The following is a 23,696-nucleotide window of genomic DNA, read 5'->3' as shown; positions in this document are numbered from 1 at the left end:
GGAGGAAACAGGGGAACCTGTGGGAAACCCACGTGAGCACGGGGAGAAAGTGTAAACTCTGCACAGAAACGCTGGCTGGCTTGGTAAGGACTAGAACCAGTGACGTTCTTGCTGTGAGGCAATAAGGCTAACCACTGGGCCACCGTGCCACCCATCTAGGAAAGGAGGGGTGGAAGGGGAGATTCTTCAAAATGAAGATGGCTGTCATATGAAACTGAGGCTATGTATAGTGGCTTAGGAATCGTCTGATTGGTGAATCATAAATTAAATTATGCAGGACCAGCTGCAAGCAATCATAAACACGTGATCCTCTCAAAATTAGTTTATAAATAAACTTCACTTAGTTGACTTGAGCTTTATGAAATTATTAAGCAAATGAACTATGTGCATAATTAGAAATTATGTCAACTTAACAGTTAAAGCAGTGCTTGATTTGAGCCGGATGTTGCTGGATTCTGATCCTGAAAATGTCAGATATTTGTGTTTTGCGTTCCGGTATTTATGTTAATGGATCCGGCATTAACTTGTGTGTGGTGAATACCTACATGTGTGTGTGTGTGTGTGTGTGTGAGAGAGAGAGAGAGAGAGAGAGAGAGAGAGAGAGAGAGAGAGAGAGAGAGAGAGAGAGAGAGAGAGAGAGAATGTGGGTGAATGCAAAGTGAAGGCTGTGTGGATTGGGCATATCTGTCAACATTGGGATGTGAAAATAAGGGATATGCCCACCGTAATAAGGGATCACATCCCCCCCCCCCCTCACCCCCTTAAACAAATCCCCCGAATGGCTAAATATGTTCATTTAACATTGCGTTATTGCTGCCGCAGTAAAACTCCTTAATTACTACGCCAAAATGAGAGTATAGTTCCTAGCCATATCGGCTTAGAAAACTCATCGAAACTCTTATGTCATTTTTGAGCGAGATGCTAATGGTCTAATCTGATTCAAGGACTAATGCTAAGCTAAGCTTAAAGTGCTCCAGCAAGACCTTGAGATCAATTAAATTAATTAAAAAAAAACAATAAGATGAACTGTTTAACCTTTAAAATGAGCATATTTCCCAAAAAAAGTGGAGTGTTCCTTTGAGGAAAATCTTTTTAAGCCTTGCGCTCCAATCAGTGATTCGTATCTATTTGATCTGGAACACAAGGAAAACTAGCTGATTTTCTGATATTGCATTATTGCTGTAGCCATAGTACAGCAGCAAAATTCCTTAATTACTATGCCAAAATGAGAGTATAGTTCCTAGCCATATCGGCCTAGAAAACTCATCGAAACTCTTCTGCCATTTTTTGAGTGAGATGCTAATGGTCTAATCTGATTCAATGATTAATGCTAAGCTAAGCTAAAAGTGCTTCCAATAAACTGAGAGATCAACTGAATGGATAAAAAAAAAACTATAAAACTCACCTGTTTAACTCTCGACTTTAAAAATGAGCCTGTTTCCAAAATAAAGCGGAGTGTTTCTTTAAGGAAAGTCTTTTATGGACCCGGGGGCTTCTTTAAGCCTTGCGCTCCAATCATTCAGATCTATTTGAACCAGAACACAGGGAAATCTGGCTGATTTTCAGACACTGCGTCTGAATGGTACCACAGCAAAATTCCCTCATTAATACGCTGAAATGAGAGTATAGTTCCTAGCCATATCAGCCTAGAAAATAGCAACTTAGAACATGATGTAGCTACAAAAGGGTCATGCTTTAAATAGAAAACTCATCGAAACTCTTCTGTCATTTTTGAGCGAGATGCTAATGGTCTAATCTGATTCAATGACTAATGCTAAGCTAAGCTAAAAGCTCTCCCCCCAGACCCAGAGATCAATTGAATGAATTAAAAAAACAATAAAACTCAACTGTTTAACTCTTGAAATGAGCCTATTCTCGAATAAAGTGGGGAGTATCTTTAGGGAAAATCTTTTATGGGCTTCTTTAAGCCTTGCGCTCCCATCAACGATTCGTTACGCAGACCAGAAAAGTAGGTTTCGAGCTGTGGGTGGAAACTCAACATTAAAACAATCATTACGAAACCTGCGCACGTTTCTTGACTGCGGAAGTGGTGCAAAATGCGATGTAAATCCCTTTAACGACCTTTCAGGCTATCAGTAATCAGCACACAAAGCTGATTGGCAGGCGACACTGAGAGCCGCATTTATTGGGTGTTGACCCCTACTGTGCGAGGCGTGGGGTAGAGTGCCCAACAATTTCAACTGCCAATGCGCGGAGCCAGCGAGCGAATGGGAGGCGTGGTCCTAACGTTGTTTGTTTCCTAACCCTGGACGTCTTTGGGTCCTTTTTGTAGTGTCTGAAAAACCGAGGGGTGCTTCCACAACTGTCAAACCGCTACACGCTAACTCGCTTCCCATTATATCCGATTAAGCAAGTTTCGTTGTTCCTGGCCCCGGTCAATGAGAACAAACGGCGATGCACTTTTGCCATTGTCATCATTCACGTTGTTATTATTATGACGGACATGCCTAGCGCACCAGGTGGCGAGTTGCTTCCCCAAATTCTCAATTGACAAAGCCAGCATGGCTCGCATTTGATGGCCTCGTACTCGTCTCAATGCGTACACAATTCTCCCACAATCCCCCTTGAAGGACACACAGTTCTCACACTGTGCAATATTCTGCCCCGTCTCAGAGGGGAACGTGGTTGTACCCTACTGAGCTGCAAGCCCCATTTCCTACTGAGAGGCCCGTTTTTTGTCCCCTGGCGGTCCCTTCCTCCATTGAAGTGGCGCTCCATGCTACCGATACACAAATCTAAGGGGATTATCTTCTTTTTGTGGTGAGTGACCCTATAAATAAAAACCTGCAGCACAGACTGATGAGCATGTCCAGAACTATTTTCGGTTCTACATATTTGTCCTTTATCTTAAGTTATTGTTGCTGGTGTTAATGAATCTATTGAAGATTAGTGGTGTCAGAGAGCATGCTGAGGAACGAATAAATGATGATGGACAAATTAATTGTTGAAAACTGCATCCATTTTCAGTAATTCAGAGCTAATTGTTCCAATTATGAATCTCACTTGTCTTTTTTTATTATTTTTATTGGCTTAAAAGCATCGTTCACCTAAAAAATGAAAATGTTCTTATTATTTACTCTCCCTCCAGCAGTATAAGTTTCTTTATTCTGTTGAATACTGAAGCTGAAAACCTGTGACCATTGACTTTCGGAGTAACAAATACTGTGGATGTCAGTGGTTTCCAGCTATCTTCAAAATATGTACTTCTGTTTTCAGTAGAAGGAAGAAAGTCAAACAGGATTGGAACAAGTAAAGGGTGAGTAGATGATGGCAGGAATTAAAATTTTGGGTGAACTGACCCTTTAACTACAGTTCACGCAGTCGTAAGCTCTTATTCAATAAAACAAGCAGACGGAAAATACTGGAAGAATATAAAAAGCCCTACCAGATCATTCATTCATTTTCCTTCAGCTTAGTCCCTTATTTATCAGGGGTCGCCACAGCAGAATGAACCGCCAACTATTCCAGCATATGTTTCAAGCAGTGCCCTTTCAGCTGCAACCCAGTACTGGGACACACCCATACACTCTCGCATCTATTCACGCACTCATACACTACAGCCAATTTAGTTCATCCAATTCATCAATATCACATATGTTTGGACTGTGGGGGAAATCGGAGCACCCGGAGGAAACCCACGTCAACATGGGGAGAACATGCAAACTCCAGACAGAAATGCTAACTGGCCCAGCCAGAAATCGAACCGTCGACCTTCTTGCTAAGGCGACAGTGATAATCACTGAGCCACCGTGCAGCCCTTACCAGATCATGTTCAAGAGACCTAAAGTAACAGCTATCACACGCAGTTATGAAAAGCAACCAAGGAACCGGTGAACAAAATCATAAATCATGGAAACTAATCAAACGCAAGATTTACACCAGCTATTAAACTGTGTTTCGTCAATCCAATCACACGCTGACAATATTAAATGCAGGTGTAAATAGGGGATAAAATATTTTGAGCTTGTCTACTTTTGCCCACTTTCAGGGGTAACTAATGCATCATTTCCACTGAACAGTATGGTATAGTACAGGGGTTCTCAAACTCTGTCTTGGAGATCCTGTGTCTTGCAGATTTTAGTTTTAACTTGCCACAACACACGCAAGGTTTCTAGAAAACCTAGTAAGAGCTTGATTAGCTAGCCCAGGTGTGTCTGACTGGAGGGTTACTGCAGCTAAAATCTGCAGGACACTGGACCTCCAGGATCGAGATGGAGAACTCCGTAATATAGTATAAATAAAATATAGTATGGTTTGATACAAGTCATCCTGATCAGGGTTGCGTTTCATCAAACATTAATGTTCATGCTCTGTTTTCATAAAAGTGAACTGAGTGAATCCATTGGGTTTGTTTATTAAGCCGAATTGGAGTTTGACTCAAAGCATTCATGTATTTTGTTCAACACAGGCTCATTCTGAAAAAGTACCCCTATATACATTTCTGGAGATCGCGAATTATGTAGCCAGAGGTACGGTTGGCTGCTTTTCGTCTTTAAAATGAACGCTACGGGGTGGTGTGATGCCGTTTCTTTTCGCGATTACCAGCTGACTGCTAATCACCATATGGATCACTTTCCCACTGTTACCAGTTTGTCCAGTGGCTCACCGTGTACTTTGGCAGACTTGAGACGCAATGAGGAGTTGACCATAACGACAGGGTTTGAGTCCGGTGAAGAATGGTTCCAGAAGCAGCTAAGACAAAAACAAATGGCAAAAAATAAAATAAACAAGTAAATAATGGTGAGAATGTGGTCCTATCTGAAAACGTGGTAAAAGTCAGGCGAGGGCTTTTCTTTTTCTGGATTGCTTTTGAAAACACTGTCGGTTGGGCTTAGGGAAGGAGAAGGGTGGGTCAGTCGGTCGGTCAGTCAGTCAGTCAGTTAGTCAGTCGACAGCGGCTTCTGGGGGATTTATGCGAGAACAGCGGGCACGAATGGCACTTGCGAGAGAAATTTTAGATATCAAAAAGCATACACAGCGGCCTCTGGTTGATTCACGAAAACAAAAACTGCAAAATAAGAAGCTCCTGGGATGTATTTGGCGCTCTCCAGAAATGTATATAGCAGTACGTTTTCAGAATGAGCCTGGGTTGATTTTTCTGACAGTGAAACTTTCAGAATCACTGTTGTTGAACTGTGTCGGTTTCTGTTGTCACTGATTCCAGTTCTTTTCATTTCTCTTTCACCCCAGTCAGACTTTTTTTTTCCTGTTGGAGCGGGTCCATTTGATCTTATTAACCCATCAGAAACCTTGATGTAAATGCAACAACAAAATCAACTTAAAATAGATGTCAAAATGCAAATTTATTTGATGTCAATTGACTACCTTAAATAGCTAAACGACATTAAACTGACATCTAACACTGGCCTCAAAAAATATGTCAAAAATCAATTAAAGGACTGTCCTGTAATTTGATTTTGACCCAATATTAGATGTCAGTTTGATGTTGTTTTGACATCAAGGTAGTTTACATGCATCGTAGGTATACAAAATCCTGAGTAAATTTGTAATTGAGGCTTTATTTATATTTTTTGGTGATCAGAAGGGCATCAGTGAGTGGATGTCAAATGGACGTCAAGGTTTTGATGTCAAATTGATTTGTATGTTGATTTGTTTTTTGACTTTATACTTGATGTCAATTTGATCGAGGTGCCTGCTGGGAAATGCATTATTAATATGACTCCAGGATAATATATCTGCACTGTAATTTTTTTTTGTTTTGATTTTATTTTATTTTATTTTATTTATTTATTATTTATTTATTTATTTATTTATTTATTTATTTATTTATTTATTTATTTATTTATTTATTTATTTATTTATTTATTTATTTATTTATTTATTTGTTTGTTTGTTTGTTTTGTTTGATTTTTTTTGGAAGGGGTTTTTGTTTGTTTTGGGGTTTTTTGTTTTGTTTTGCTTTGTTTTGATTTTATTTGACTTATTTGTTCATTTGTTTTGTTTTGTTTTGATTTTATTTGTTTGTTTGTTTTGTTTTGTTTGATTTGCGTTTTTTGTTTTGTCTCGGGGGGAGGGGTTTTTGTTTGTTTTGTTTTGAGGTTTTTGTTTGTTTTGTTTTGATTTGCTTTGTTTAGATTTAATTTGACTCGTTTGGTTATTTGTTTTGTTTTGATTTGTTTTGATTTGATTTGTTCGTTTGTTTAGTTTTATTTGTTTTTGGGGTTTTTGTTTTGTTTAGGGTTTTTTGTTTGCTTTGTTTTGATTTTATTTGACTTATTTGTTCATTTGTTTTTTTTGTTTTTTTATTATTATGTTGCACATGTGCATTTGAGGTAATATTTAAAAATACATTGTATGGTTCCAAATTATTTTTCTTTTATGCCGAAAATAACTGAATATTAATAAAGATCACATTCCATGAATACACTTTGTAAATTTCCTACAGTACATAAAGAAAAAACTACCTTGTTGATTAGTACTATTATTCATCACTAAATACTTCATTTGAACAACTATTAAGGAGATTTTGTCAATACTTAGATTTTTTTTAACCCTCAGATTTCAGATTTTCAAACAGTTATTGAAATCTTGACCTATCTAAAAACATACATCAATGGGAATGTATTCAACTTTCAGATGATGTATATCTGAATAAATAAATAAATAAATAAAACAAATGACATGTATGACTTGTTTGGTTCTCTGTTTTCACATTTCAAAACTATGCTACTTCAAACAAATGTTTATTGTGTTCAAAACATGCAAAACTTCAGAATTTTGACATTTTTGCATTTTTACATATTTTATTACTACAAATTTAAAAAATACCAGATGAACCAGATGTCTTAATCAATCCTCTGCACAACTGAACACAGAATTCAATGTTAATTTTAATATTCAGCACATTAAATATTTTTGACACAGAAACTTGAGCAATAGAATAATGTTATCTGCTGGAAACACATTCATCTTTAACCAAATAGGCTTAAAATGTAGAAGACTATATAGTATCTTCAAGAATATCTGTATAATTCAAACTAGCCCTTACTGTTTATGTCACAGAACAAAATATATAAAAATGTGTGGATTAAAGTTTGGTTTTAGTTCATCTGCTGTAAACTCACTATACTGCCCCCTCTGGTGGACTGATTCATTTATTGACTTGCTCAAAATACAGCAATGAATTCCAGAGCAGGGAGCTTTTGCATGATATTTGCTTTAAATGACCTCAAGTGCAGCAATCAAGAGGAAAATGTTCAACTTGATTGAATGATGTGCAAAAAGAAAGCCCCGCCCCCTACACAATGCCATTTCTAGGTTGTCTTCCCAGAACTGGGTTGCGGCTGGAATGGCATTCGCTGCATAAAAGCATATGCCAGGGTAAATGGCGGTTCATTCTGCTGTGGCAAAGTAAAATGATGAATGAATGAATATTGAAAATGGGCGACACAGTGGCTCAGTGGTTAGCACTGTGGCCTCACAGCAAGAAGGTCGCTGGTTCGAGTCCCAGTTGGCGTTTCTGTGTGGAGTTTGTATATGTGAATGGGTACGGATGTTTTCTCAGTACTGGGTTGCAGCTGGAAGGGCATCCGCTGTATAAAACATATGCTGGAATAGTTGGCGGTTCATTCCGCTGTGGTGAAGTAAAATGAAAATGACCGAATAAAAATGAATGAATGAATGTTGAAAATGGGTGACATGGTGGCTCAGTGGTTAGCACTGTGGCCTCACAGCAAGAAGGTCGCTGGTTCGAGTCCCGGCTGGGTCAGTTGGCATTTCTGTGTGGAGTTTGTATATGTGAATGAGTGTGTATGGATGTTTTCTCAGTACTGAGTTGCAGCTGGAAGGGCATCCGCTGTATAAAACATATGCTGGAATAGTTGGCGGTTCATTCCGCTGTGGCAACCCCTGATGAATAATGAATACATTTTGAAAAACGAAATCTCCTGCATCATCATTAGCTTCTTAGCTGCCACATACACCTGATATTACACACACACACACACACAGGCAGTACTGTGCTTCTCCAGTGCGGTGTTAATATTTCTGGAGGACTGGAGGTGCTGAGGTCTCCATCTTCCTCCCCCAGAGGTGCAGCAGCTGTTAACCTCGCCTCGAGAAACGCCGCATGAAAAGACAGCTGCCTTTCTACTTCCTACATACTTTGATGCTGCGCAAATGAAAAGCAGCTTTATATTCATAAGATGCAATGCTCTGCTTAAAATGTACGTAAAGCAAGAATATAAGAATACAGTTGCAATTCAGATTAGCTCTCAAAAAGATGACCTTGCACTGTAAAAAATGTCGGGTTCCACACAACCCATTTGTGTTGGGTCAACAAGAAGGAATTAAGTTTTCCTATTTATTTCTGCTTTTGAATCAGGTTATGAGACCTTGATCTTTCAACAACTTTTAACCTTGAAAAGTTCGAATAAGTGACTTTTATGAACATCTTTAATAGTGTAAAGTGCTATATTGTCTGTGTTGGTGTTGTCTATTATGTTTTTTAAAACCTTGTAATAACTTGCCAGTGCATTTTCTGTTATTTAACAGATGTATTTCTCTATATATTATTTCTTATACGTTATATCATTTTAGGGCGTCATGGTGGCGCAATGGGTGGCACAATCGCCTCACAGCAAGAAGGTCGTTGGATCAAGCCCCGGCTGGGTCAGTTGGCATTTCTGTGTGGAGTTTGCATGTTTTTTCCAGTGTTGGCGTGGGATTCCTCCAGGTACTCCGGTATCCCCCTCAGTCCAAAGATGTGCTATAGGTGAATTGTATAAACTAAATTAGCCGAAGTGAATTTGTGTGAATGAGTGTGTGTGGATGTTTCCCAGTGATGGGTTGCTGCTGAAAGGGCATCCGCTGTACATAACATATGCTGGATGAGTTGGCGGTTCATTCCGCTGTGGCGACCCCAGATTAAATGAATTAATTATATAATTTCAAACTACTAAAATGTCAATAAAATTCAGAGTTGAATTTTCAACATCCAAAGTCTACAGAGCAGAGATCAACATCCCATAATGCAATTCACAACCATAAATAAATGGAAAACATCACAAAATACTGAAACTGCTCTTTAACAGATATTTTCTGTACAGTGTATAGGGTATTTTTGCGGTAACTTACTGGCATCACTGTTCCCAGCAGCTGCCACTTTACGGTAACTTACCTGTAAATGTGTTTTACAGTAGCAGGGCCCTACTGCAATTTCATTTGACAGTAAAATAGCCATAACGCAGCTTCTTTTTATGGTAAAATGCCCTTTACCACATTTAATTTGACAGTATGACCATTTTACAGTACTTTTACTGTAATTTATTTACATTTTACACACTAGCAGTACAAAACCTTAATTTTTCGTATTTGCTGTTGAATGTAATAAATTTTAAACAAGTGACGAGATCAGTATCTTTAATATTCATTTTTATTATATCCATTTTAAATGATCTACAAAAGTAATTTTCATGCATATATATATATATATATATTAAATACATTTTGTGTACTCATTCATACTCATTCATTCATTTTCCTTTGGCTTAGTCCCTTTATTTATCAGGGCTCGCCACAGCAGAATGAACCGCCAACTATTCCAGCATATGTTTTACGCAGCGGATGCCCTTCCAGCCGCAACCTAGTACTGGGAATCACACACTCTCGCATTCACACACACACTCATACACTACGGCCGATTAAATTTATTCAATTCCCCTATAGCGCATGTGTTTGGACATTGGAGGAAACTGGAGCACCTGGAGAAAACCCACACCAACACGAGGAGAACATGCAAACTCCACATAGAAATGCCAACTGGGACTTGAACCAGCAACTTTCTTGCTGTAAGGCAACAGTGTTAACCACTGAGCCACCGTGCCGCTGTGATATAAGATGTTAATGAATAATATTTTCGGTCAACTGTCTTCAACTAGTTGCAGTACTTGCTTACATTGATTACAGTAGAATACCACAAACTCCTAATATGCAGTGTTACTGTAAACGTGTTGAAATTACCCACAATGCAGTGCATATTACAGTAGTGAACTGTAAGAATGTACATGGTATTTTACTGGGCGTTTTTGCAGTAAATAACTGTGAGATTGCAGCAAAGTCTAACAGAGATAACTGACAGTTTTGTCAATTATTTACATACCTTATTTACCTTATTTACCTTATTTAGTTTGAATTATGTAATGTGATTTTTGTACATTTTGGCACATTTATTTATAAAACATTCTAAAGGTTTTCAATAATATATGCTGTGTTCATTCGTTTTCCTTCGGCTTAGTTTCTTATTTATCTGAGGTCACCACTGTGGAATGAACCGGCAACTATTCCAGCATATGTTTTACACAGCGGATGCCCTTCCAGCTGCAACCCAGTACTGGGAAACATCTATACACACTCATACACTATGGCCAATTTAGTTCATCAATTCCCCTATAGCGCATGTGTTTGGACTGTGGGGGAAACCGGAGCACCCGGAAAAAACCCATGCCAACATGGGGAGAACATGCAAACTCCACACTTCCAGCCACTGAGAGTGCTAACCACTGAGCCACTGTGCCACCTTTTTGCTGCATGCAGTGCAATGATTGTAGCATATATATGCCAAAGTGGAGAACTCTCAAGCATTGCCATTGTCAGTTTCTGGGATAAATAAATAAATAACTGGTCTTATTAACATCTCTTTCCTGGTAAATGTGTTCATATAGTAAAAAAGAGTCCACTACATTCTATAAATAATATCTAATAAATAAGATTTATGATTTATAGCTATATTTTGTTTAAAACGTAATTTTTTGTTTTATTCTGTAAACTGCTGATTGCGTTTTCACATTTTTTTCTTTTTTTTTTTTTTCAAAACAAACTTTTAAAAGTTGTCATTTAGAGCTGTTTTTGTATGAAATAACAGAAAATGGCGACCATTTTGAGGGATGTAAACAATAACAACGGTCCTAGCACATTTCCTGGTATACATTTTTAATTTCCATAGCTTCAAGGAGTTCAAAAAGGTTGACATATTGAGAAATAATGATATGATAGCTGTTTTAACGTAAAGTTATGATTAGATTGGCTTTTTATATGAAATAGTTTGACAATAAACAGTAAATGGTCAATGACATCACATTGAAATGGCCTATACTATAGTTTTAGACACTTTTATATAGTTTACATTCATTTTAGACAAGATGTAGACAACACATTCGCAATATTTGTTGAAAATACACTGTAATAAAAATGTCTGGATTGTTTTTGCTCTAAATGACATTGTTTTATATGAACGTTGTAAGAAATGGTATTGAATAATAATAATGTTATCAGTTTTTATCAAAATAGCTGTGTTTTTATGCTAAACAATCGTTATTATTACAGTTTCTTTGATAATTTGGATACTTATGAGATAGTAAGTTTCAATATAGTCTAATATATCTAAACAATTGAAATACGTTAATTTTATGTATGAAGTACATATAAGGTATTTTAAAACAGTAATTTACAATATGAAGTCATTTATATCTACATATTGATAAAACAGTCATTTTAATTATTTATAAGACAATTTATAAAATAACTACCTGTAGTACTAAACCTGACCCACAGAGTTCTCCGCTCTTATCACCTTCTCGACGGAAGTGATGCAATACGCACTGACGTGGCCGGAAACCCGCCATCTTGAGGAAGGAAACGCCTTGAACTTAAGGAGGAAACTTGGAACTGTGAGTTTTGTTTTGTTTTTTTTAACTCATCAATTTTCAACTCTAATTGTTTATTAGACTTTTTGCTCTATGGAAACAGTCGCCGGATAATCGCGAAGTGTCGTCTGTGATTAAAACGGAAGACTTTAAACTGAATTAATGATGTGTTTGTGACAAAGGAAACAGCAGTATGATGACTTCAGCTAATTATATTCTGTAAATAACTAATTATTTGATCCATAAATGTGTTATATTTGTTGAACACAACTTTAAATATTTATCCGGAGTAATAATAACTAAAATCGCGGAACTTCCGGAGAGTTTGAACGTTAAATTTAATAAAGAGATCAAATATATGTGCGAGTAAGTTTATCTTCTTAACCCCGTCAGACTTTTATTATTGTTTTTGTTGTTGTTTTGATTTTTTTAATGCATGTCCAATCTGTTCAGATAGATTAGTTTTATTATTTAAATAAATTATTCATTATGACTTTAATGTCTGTTATCGTGTGTGGCTTTTCCTGGTGTTCTTAAAGGGACAGTTCATCCAAAAATGAAAATTGTCGTCATTTTAGTCACCTTTTACCTGTTTAAAACCTGTTTGAGATAGTTTCTTCTGTGAAACACACAAAAAGATATTTTGAAAAATGTTGGAAACCGGTAACCATTGACTTCCATTGATGTGTTTTTCCTATGCATGTCAATGGTTACAGGTTTTTAGCTTTCTTCAAATGAAGAAACTATTTGATAAATGTGTGGAGCTACTTGATGGTGAGTGATTAATGGTGAATTTTACTCTTTAAATAATAACTTGTGTGATCTATAAATGTGTTATAGCTGTTCAACACAAATTAATATTATGCTGGAGTAATATAAACTAAAAACGCGAAACTTCCAAAGAGTTTTAACGTTAAATTTGATAAAGCGATAAAAATATATATGGTTGTTTAAGTTAGGATGATTTTGTAATGTTATTCTTTTAACACCGCCAGGTTTTTATTATTATTTATTATTACTTTTTAAATACTTGTCCAAGCTGTCGAGTTAGATTAGTTTTATTATTAAAATAATTTATTCGTTTAGACTTTAATGTCTGTTATCGTGTGTGGCTTTTCCTGGTGTTCTTAAAGGGACGGTTCACCCAAAAATAAAAATTGTCGACATTTTAGTCACCTTACACCTGTTTGAGTTTGTTTCTTCTATTAAACACACAAAAAGATATTTTGAAAAATGTTGGAAACCGGTAACCATTGACTTCCATAGTATTTGTTTTTCCTATGCATGTCAATGGTTACAGGTTTTTAGCTTTCTTCAAAGTGTCGTAATTTTTGTTCAAATGAAGAAACGATTTGATAAATGTGTGAAGCTACTTGATGGTGAGTGATAAATGGTGAATTTTACTCTTTAAATAATAACTTGTGTGATCTATAAATGTGTTATAGCTGTTCAACACAAATTAATATTATGCCGGAGTAATATAAACTACAAACGCGAAACTTCCGAAGAGTTTTAACGTCAAATTTAATAAAGCGATAAAATATTTATGGTTGTTTAAGTTAGGATGTTATTCTCTTAACACCGCCAGGTTTTATCATTATTATTTTTAAATACTTGTCCAAGCTGTCGAGTTAGATTAGTTTTATTATTAAAATAATTTATTCGTTTAGACTTTAATATCTGTTATCGTGTGTGGCTTCTCCTGGTGTTCTTAAAGGGACGGTTCACCCAAAAATGAAAATTCTGTCATCATTTACTCACCCCTGTTCACAACCTGTTTGAGTTCTTCTGTTAAACGCATAAGAAGATATCTTGAAAAATGTTGAGAACCAGTAACCATTGACTTCTATAGTGTGTGTTTTTCCAATGGATGTCAATGGTTACAGGTTTTCAGCTTTCTTCAAAATGTCGTATTTTGTGCTCAACAGAAGAAACAGAGAGTGAGTGGCAATAGTACGTTTATAACTATCTCTTTAAATATCACTCATTTGGAGAATCAGGTATGATTTGTCATTATATTGACTTGAATAAGTGTGATTTTATTTTTATTTTCACGCTATTTTATGTGTTATATTTATGATCAGTCAGTTTGCGGTTGATTCTGTTAGAGTTTGACGCATTTAAATCAGCCTTTTGTTTGTTTCAGTGGTGTTGAAAAGACGTCTGGCGAACATGGGGAACATATTCGCAAACCTCTTTAAAGTCTTCGGCAAGAAGGAGATGAGAATTCTTATGGTGGGACTCGACGCTGCTGGAAAGACGACAATTCTGTATAAATTAAAGTTGGGGGAAATTGTTACCACCATCCCAACAATCGGTAGGTCAATAATAGGACTTATCATCATCATTATCATCATCAGCAGCTGAAATGGAGATATTTGGACACATGTGGATTCAGTTTTTCTTTTGTGTTCAAGGTTTTAATGTTGAAACGGTGGAGTACAAGAATATTAGTTTTACAGTTTGGGACGTCGGTGGTCAAGATAAGATTCGACCATTGTGGCGTCATTATTTCCAGAACACACAAGGTAACAAGTTTTTCTAGTACTACAGTGTTAGGATTAAATTTGTATTTGTTTATTGACTCTGTTGTGCAGTACAAGTACTGTAAAATACAAATCTGGATGCTGTAATGACTATATTTTGAATAACATCAATGAACTTGTTTTTACATTAGATGACTATTTTCCCTTATGCCATCAACTTTACACCAAAAAAAGCTCATCTGTACTGTCTAGTGAATGATTAAGAAATTTTTTTTAGATATTATGCTTTTACCATGTAATTAATCTGGGTAACATTTAAAGTAATGGTGTAGAGTTTCTATCTCAAAATAAACAGGCAAAGCTGTGAATAATATAAATGCAGCTTTTTGCCACATAATTCTACCAACAGTAAATAGAAAAAAAAAACTAATTAGTCTGTTAATTAAATTCTTTTCCCAGGATTGAATAATAATAACAACAATAATAAAGGTCATTTAATCTCATAATCCAGACGAAAAACTCTTTATAGTCGAGACCTTTAAGTTTAGTCTAAATCTCACAATTCTGATTCCCTCTCTCACAACGGCGAGTTTAAAGGCTAATAATAATAATCTGTAGGCCTAATTCTACATTTTACATTCAGCAGTTCTTCATTTTACAGAGTTCTGAAATTACATCTTAATTTACATCTCAGAATTGAAAGATTTTTTATATTTTGACTCGCTTAGAAAAACAGAACTTCTCACAATTGCATGTTCATTGTCTTTATCACATTTAAGAAATATCTCTCTCTCTATTCCTGTTTTGTTCCACAGTTGCAATTCTGTTACTGATTATCCAGAAATGAGCTCTCAATTATGATGGAAATATGAATTGTGAGATATCAACAAGAAACTGCATTTACATCTCCTAATTCTGACTCCGCATTCATTCAGAATTTTAGGACTGTGATTTTGTGACTTGAAATTGCAAGATATAAACTTTTAGTTGTAGAGGAAAAGCATAAAATTGGTAACAAAGAGTAAGAATTATGGGCATGGATAACTAAACCAGCTTTAAAATGCAATAATGACACTTTCCATTGATGTATGGACTATATTTTAAGATGCAACTATTGGAAAATCTGGAATCTGGTTAAAAATCACCTTTAAAATGTCTTAGCAATGCAGATTTCTTATTAAAAATTGAGTTTTGATACATGTACTATAGGAAATGGAACATGGAGTGATTTTTTTAGTGTAAACAAAAACTTTATCATTCAAGTTTCATTCATCATTATCATTATAAGTCATTATAAGTATTTTTGGCTATTGGCAACATGAGCGTTTTTTAAAATTAATATTTCATGATAAAGACAAGTATCCATATATTTAAGTTCAAATAATTTTACTCACATTTCCTTTTATTTTTTTCTTTCAGGTCTGATCTTTGTGGTTGACAGTAATGATAGAGAGCGTGTGAATGAGGCGCGAGAGGAGCTGATGCGGATGTTGGCCGAAGATGAGCTCAGAGAAGCTGTTCTGCTAGTGTTTGCCAACAAACAGGTACTGACGGCTTTCAAGCCTATTTACTCCTGGTCACTTCATGCATTTTCTCTGATCGGATCACTCTCTGATTTTCAAAAATATTTCCTAAACGATGTTTTAACAGAGCAAGGAATTTTTCACAGTATTTCCTATAATATTTTTTCTTCTGGAGAAAGTCTTATTTGTTTATTTCAGCTAGAATAAAAGCAGTTTTTAATATTTTTTAAAAACCCTTTTAACCTCCTAGGGCTTAATTGTGCACGTACGTGTTGTGGACAGCACATTTTAGCTCTTAAGTGGCTATTTAAAATACTTAAATGTTTTATATTTTGTTACAGACATTCAGTGTCATCCTGTAACTGTTTTGCAGCTTATGAAATGTCCCAAACCCTATTTTTAACTGACCAAAAATGGGAAAAATTTAGTTTTTACTCTCTGATAGTCAAAGCAAGTAAAAAAAAAACTATGCTAAATATGCATTAAAAACAATCAGGAAAAAGTGTTTTATGTAAATTTGGATCCACATATATGGACATCAATTTTCTCTAAAAGTACATCATATCAAAAGATGAAACTTAGATTTTTATTCTAATTAGGTTCCAATAGGGTTGGGCGATATGACCTAAAATTAATATCACGGTATTTTTCATCTTTTGAACGGTGACGGTATAATATCATGGTATTACTTTCAATAGCAAAATAAAATACATCTCAAGGAAGAACGGACAAAAAAAAGTCTCACTTCTATCACTCTTTAAAAGTTTTGGTTTGGGTCATTGTAAATGCTCAGTCTCGTTATGAGCTGATCTTCATTTCTCTGTGTTGGTGGAATAAAGCAGGCGAGTCAGCCGCACCAATTTATGAGCAGACAGAGCAGGATTCTCATGATGACCACCGGCGCAATACTGCTCTTTGTTATGAGCCGTAGTTTCAGTGTAAACTTAGTAAAGGTGAGTTTCTTTGGCGATGATGTGTACAGTGTTAGACTTTATATTTAGCGGACATTTGCGCTGAACACGTGGTGAATGCAACGCATCGAGATTCGGGCACCTTCTCCGAAAACACTCGATTGATCTCAGCTGGTGGATCAACATTTACCTCATGTTATGATCGCTGTCATCTGCGCCATTATCATTATTATTATAACTTTAGGTGAGGTTTGCAAACCTGTGCACTTTTCACTCTTCAGCCGTTTGCATTTCCTGCAGTAACAAAAGCTCCCTGTTATCTGACAGCGGGAAGCGTTGAGTGACTGACAGCTAATATGAACCAATACAGCAGCAGGGTAGAGCAATTCAGCAAGTTTTTAGAGAAAATCAAATCAGATTGCACTACAACCATTATGTTCAGACACACAAATGCTCCCAAATATATTATGAGGGTGCATAGATTAAATTTCGGGCGCTCATGCGACCAAAATGGTTGCAATTTCGAGCCCTGTAGTATAAGGACAGGTATTCAGACCACAACTGAACGTTTGAAGAAAATTGAATGCCTTATTATTTAGAATTAGCTATTATTGATGTAAATGCAGCTGTTCAAGGCACATAATTGATTAATTACGGTATTGACGGTATTAGAAAATCCATGTCGTGGCGCAATGTCACACCGGTGATGACTATGACACCGGTGTACCGCCCACCCCTAGGTTCCAATAAGCCCAAATAGCAAAGAGAAAATAGCAAAGATAAAAGAAATCAGTTATTAGAAATGAGTTATCAAAACTATTATGTTTAGAAATGTGTTGGACAGAAATATCTCCGTTAAACAGTAATTGGGGAAAAAATATACAGAGGGGCAAATATTTCAGACTTCAGCTCTGAATGCGTCTCCTCTAAATGGATATAAATCCTGCGCATATGCAAATTTAACTAGGTTACCTTGATTAAAGCATCAGATACACTGCTTTTAAGGAAATGTATCTTCTTTGTGCATATCTTACTTGGCATACAAATGATTTCATATGTAGACTACTGGAGGCATTAAAACATAAACACATAAGGTGAGCTCAATGATTACTGTCCTTACAGGCATCTATTTTTGTTATGCAGATATGTGCAAGACATCATTCAAAACTGTAAAGGCTTTACTTTAATTTGGATTTAACTTACTGTCTCAAAATCCAAACATTCTGCCTTTGTAAACACAAGAAACGCTATATTTTGCTGTTATTTTTAGACTCCATTCAGTTGTTTATCTGTTGGTAATGCTGCTGTTTGTTTGTTTGTTTATTTTACCATTGTAATTTTATAGCTTAAGGGGTAATGACGAAAAATGAAACTAACACATCTAACTGTCATCTGTGGTGTTGCTATTGTGTTTTGCATTAGTGCTGTTAGATCTGACAGCAGCTGTTTCCATCCAAAGATTGTTATTCCTGCACAAAATTAGTCATTTTTTATTTTTGTTATCTTATTTTTGTATCATATTTTATTGTTTGGGGGTTTTTTTTAATCCGAATTGTATAATAATGACGGTTTAAGTCGACAATCGTTCATTTTTCTAGAAGCCTGAAAGAGATCGCATGCTGTTGTGTGTGCGTGCTCAGCCTCAGAGATGATCAGAGCACACACATCTAAAGTCATCTTAATGAGAGCGCTTTAATGGTCAAATACATGCAAATGTGTGTCAGAGCGCGGAGTTTAGTGATTATTCATATTAACCCTCATTTATGTATTAAATAAACGAGTTGAGAATCAAAAGAAATGTGAAAGGTAAACCATTAATCAGAACCGTACTGCTCTTAAAGTGACAGCGCGCAATATTCCTGCTGCCAACTGTTTTTATCATTTTTATCATTTTAAAGGAGAAAATCAATCACTGCTCTTGACTGAAGGACTTCTGTAGATGAATTTGTTTCTTACAGTGAAGATGCTTAAAGCTCAGTTTGTTTCATATTTTTATTCTATTGTATTTATTTTCCTTTCCATATTTACATGGAGGAAAATAACTATATATATATATATATATATATATATATATATATATATATATATATATACACACACAGGTAAAGTCAGAATTATTAGCCCTCCTGAATTATTAGCGACACTTTTCCCCCCAATTTCTGTTTAACGGAAATATTTTTTTATCAACCCATTTTTAAACATAATCGTTTTAATAACTCATTTTTAATAACTGATTTCTTTTATCTTTGCTATGATAACAGTAAATAATATTTTCATTCATTCATTTTCTTGTCAGCTTAGTCCCTTTATTAATCTGGAGTCGCCACAGCGGAATGAACCGCCAACTTATCCAGCACATGTTTTACGCAGCAGATACCCTTCCAGACAAAACCCATCTCTGGGAAACATCCACAAACACTCATTCACACACATACTCTATGGACAATTTAGCCTACCCAATTCACCTGTACCACATATCTTTGGACTGTGGGGGAAACCGGAGCACCCAGAGGAAACCCACGCGAACGCAGGGAGAACATGCAAACTCCACACAGGAACGCCAACTGACCCAGCCGAGGCTCGAACCAGCGACCGTCTTGCTGTGAGGCGACAGCACAACCTACTGTGCCACTGCATCACCCTAAATAATATTTTACTAGATATTTTTCAGGATACAAGCATTCAGCTTAAAGCGACAGTTAAAGGCTTAATTACGGTAAATAGGCAAGTCCTTGTATGACAGTAGTTTCTTCTGCAGACAATTAAAAAAATGGCTTAAGGGGGCTAATAATATTGACCTTGAAATAGGTTTAAAAATATTTAAACCAGCTTTTAATCTAGCCAACATAAGACTTTCTTCAGAAGAAAAAATATAGTTGGAAATACTGTGAAAAATTCCTGAATCTGTTAAACGTCATTTAAGAAATATTTATAAAAAATAAATAAATAAATCACAGGAGGGCGAATAATTTTGACTTCAACTGATAATCGTCTTGAATAATCAAGATTACAATTATGACCAAAATAATCCTGATCAGGGGCGTTGCTAGACATAAAGCTCTACTGGGGCACCGCCCCCCCCTCAAAAAAAAAAATATATATGTATATATAAAATTATTCTTGTTGTTATACAATTATTATTCTAAATAATCTTAAATGTAACAGAAAAACAATGTTTAGACACAACTGGAGTGATATGCTAAGATCATTTAAGAAATCTTTTGCATAAATATGTAATAAATATTAATTTCATTTGAATGAAATTCTATAGACAATTCAATAAAATACAAAAAAAATGATGTTTTATAAAATGATCTGTTGTCTTAGACTTGACACATGGCAGAGAATTAGGTTTATTAAGTCTTTACCTCCCTGACTCCTCATCCTTCCTCATCTCCTCATCCCTCCTTTTTGCTTCATACTAATGAATCAGGAGGCACGCTTAGTAAGATCACCGTCATATTGTTTAACCTTTAGTTTTGTCGATTTGCTAAACAAAAAAAAGGCTGTTACGCCGGTTTTACAACGCATGAGCGGCACATTGACAAGCAAGTAGCCTACTTTTTTGGCACGCATGTAAATTACCGGGACTCGCACCGGCAGAAGAGCAGCGCGTGCGAGAGGCGCGGAGATGCGTCACTTTGCTTTTTGATTTAACACATTGCTTTCACCAGCGTTGGTTCGGTTGCACATAGAAAATAACGTCTTTATTTCGGAATTACCAGTCTTAATAAATACACCTGCATATGAAGTAAATCATATCTCAATGCATTTACTGGGGCACTGGAGATTGTTACTGGGGCACGTGCCCCAGTAAAATGGGACTAGCATCGCCCCTGATCCTGATTATGATTTTTCCCATAATCGAGCAGCTCTAGTAGGAAATAGTCAAATTTCGTCCTCTGTTAAACATCATTTGGGAAATATTTGAAAAGGAAAATTCACTATTGTATTTAACAGTCTTTGTCCTGCAGGATCTGCCAAACGCCATGAACGCCGCCGAAATCACGGACAAGCTGGGTCTGCACTCACTCCGGCACAGAAACTGGTACATTCAGGCCACGTGTGCCACAAGCGGCGACGGCCTCTATGAAGGACTCGACTGGTTGTCCAATCAGCTGAAAAACCAGAAATAATGACCTCACTCCACTGCTCTTCCCTAGTCTGATCTTCTCCTTTCTAAAACAAACGGGGCTGGAAGCTGCGCTCATTTCAAACACGCTTCATGGAAGAAAACATGTTTAATGTAAATAGTTTTTGTTGTGAGGCAGCTTTTGAGCACCATTATGCAAACTAGATTTTAGTCCATCGTTCTTTATTTTCCATTTTCTCCTCCATTTGTTACCGTTCGAGTTCGTCTTGGAAACTCCAGTGTATTATTTTATTGTGCTCTTTAATAAGACTCGCTCTGTTAGATGTACTGTAAACAAAGCTGTTTTGTTGGTCTTGAACCGAGTACATTACGGACACTACCTGCACATATTACGGTTCGGTTTCGAGGAGGAAAACCAAAACGAATCACACTGTCTTTGCAGCCAAGGCTGACGTGACCTCTAGCTTTACTGTCGCGATCCTTCAAGGGTCGTGAAATGACACCCGGACTGTTTGTTTTGTTTTGTTTCAGTCGGTTAGAAAAACAAGCGTACCTAGAGTTAAATATTAAGTTGTTTTGACAGTCTTTGTTCAAGTGTTACTTTTAACTTTGTATTCTGGACTTAAAATCAAGATAAACAACATTAACCTCATTTAAAGAGAGAGTTCACGCAGAAAATTCGAAATTTAATCACCAAAAGTAGATATTTTGTAGAATGTTCAAACCATTGACTTCAATATTAGAAAAAACAAATACTATGGAAGTAAATGGTTGTTTTTTAAATAAACATTTTTCTAAATATCTTCTATTGTATTCAACATAAAAAAAGAAACTCAAACTGGTTATGTTAATAGTATGATAACGGATTTTTTTTAGTTTTGGGTGAACTGTCTCTTTAATAAGCACACGTTAACAAAGTCGGTAGTTTTTAAGTCTTAAAGGGGACCTATTATGCAAAAATCACTTTTATAAGGGGTTCGTGTGGCAGCAGTGTGCGAATATAACCAGCTCCTAATGATAAAAATTAATTAGATTTTTTTTTTTATAACCACACTTGATAAAAACAGTCTGCAGAAACACTGATTGATGTTCACCCTTTGTACGTGTCATCAGAGGGGTAAAAAGCCCCACCCACTAGTGACCATCTCTCCCTCATTAGCATAAACAGCCCTGAGTGAGAAGCAGCTGTCCGCCATTTGAGTTTTAATCTGCCACTATGCTGACACACAGGCATTTGTAGCTCCGCCCTCTTAAAAAGAGCACAATCTCATTTGAATTTAAAGTGACAGTCACTAAAACAACACAATTAGGATCAAAGCCTAAAAGGGTCAGTTTTAAAGACTTATAAAACATTATTCACACTGTATTTTGAGCTGAAACTTCACACACTCTATGGACATCAGATTTATTTTACATCTTGTTATAAGGGGCATAAAAGGTCCCCTTTAAATACGCACAGCTGTAAGTATATCTGGAGAATGTTGGCATATTAATATCACCGAAAAATTGTATACGAGTAGCCCTGGTGCCTTTACGGTCCATAGAGACCCGTTTGAGATGAACAACCTTTCACATGGTCACTGTATAGGCGATGTTTGAAAACAACCCGTTATTTATCTTTATTTCTCTTCTTTTCTCAATTAACCTGGTTTGGTAGACACTGATTACTTGGGGGGTCGAAACTATGTGAATCTTAGCAAAATGTTTTATAGTGTGACTTGTAACCTATGTATTTGTTTTTTTCAAATTTTGACAGAAATGCACTGTTATTAAATATATTCGTATAACTGGATTACTCTTGTGCTCTCTTTATTTCAATGCACACTTCAAATTATGTTTTGGAGGTAATTGATTGATTATGGTGATCATAAATATAAAAATACACCAATTTTGCTGGTCAACACAGCAGTTACTTGGTTTATTTTTTAACAGTGTGTACTGTACATACTGACATTGAATGTTTTTTTTGAATACCAATTTGAATACAAAATGATGTAAATAACTGCAAAACGAGCCTCTTTCACCAGGCCAGCTATGGGTCTTTGTTTTTATAGTAACCGATTATGACCGATATATCATTAATTCAGCTGCAATTTGATTACAAAGGTTAATAAACACAACACATGGGAATAACTGCAAAATCTTTCACTCTTACGGGTCTTTAATTTCATAGTGACCGATATAACCGATAATGTCCAGTAATGACAGATATTTCATTAATTCACCACTAATTTGAATACAAAATGATGGTAATAACTGCAAAACAAGAAAATAAAGACCCCTTTCACCAGGCCAACTAAGGGTCTTTGATTCCATAGTGACTGATATAACCGATAATGTCCAATAATGACCAATTATATCATTATTCACCACCAATTTGAATACAAAATTATGGGAATAACTGCAAAACGTCAAAATAAAGACCCCTTTCACCACGCCGGCTACACGTCTTTGATTTCATAGGAACCGATAATGACCGATATCATTAACTTAGCACCAATTTTAATACAAAGTTCAATAAACACTAAATGATGGGAATAACTGCAAAAATGAGAAAATGAAAACCCCTTTCATCAGGCCGACTACGTGTTTTTGATTTCATATTGACCGATACTTTATTAATTTGATCTTTGGTTTCATAGTAACCGATATGACCGATATATCATTAATTCACCACCAGAACAAATTGTATAAAATGCAAATTGTAAACATGAAATGCAAAACGAGAAAAAAAGCACCCCTTTCACCCATTTCTACAGCTCTTCTTGATTTCATAATGACCGATTTATCATTATTTCACCATCAATTTATATACAAAATGTATATAAATTTATATACATAATTGGAATAATTGCAAAAACAACAGAATAAAGACCCCTTTCACCAGGCCGACTATGGGTCTTTGATATCATAGTGACCGATATAACCGATAATGTCCAATAATGACAGATATTTCATTATTTCACCAAAATTTTTAATACAAAATTATTGGAATAACT

At 35.9% G+C, this 23,696-nt stretch overlaps 1 protein-coding gene across 1 annotated transcript; it reads left to right on the top strand.

Annotated features, from left to right (window-relative positions):
- The first annotated feature begins 11,624 nt into the window (after positions 1 to 11,624).
- Positions 11,625 to 22,489, top strand: arf1 (ADP-ribosylation factor 1). Its single transcript, XM_056470979.1, has 5 exons — positions 11,625 to 11,708; positions 13,831 to 14,001; positions 14,102 to 14,212; positions 15,590 to 15,714; positions 20,579 to 22,489. Exons 2-5 carry the CDS (start codon positions 13,857 to 13,859, stop codon positions 20,738 to 20,740), a joined length of 543 nt encoding a protein of 180 aa, XP_056326954.1. The 5' UTR covers positions 11,625 to 11,708; positions 13,831 to 13,856; the 3' UTR covers positions 20,741 to 22,489.
- Positions 22,490 to 23,696: the final 1,207 nt, after the last annotated feature.

Source organism: Danio aesculapii, chromosome 2, assembly GCF_903798145.1.
Source record: "Danio aesculapii chromosome 2, fDanAes4.1, whole genome shotgun sequence".
Lineage (NCBI taxonomy): Eukaryota > Metazoa > Chordata > Actinopteri > Cypriniformes > Danionidae > Danio > Danio aesculapii.
The sequence above is the reverse complement of the archived record's forward strand: the minus strand, read 5'-3'. Positions and strand labels throughout refer to the sequence as shown.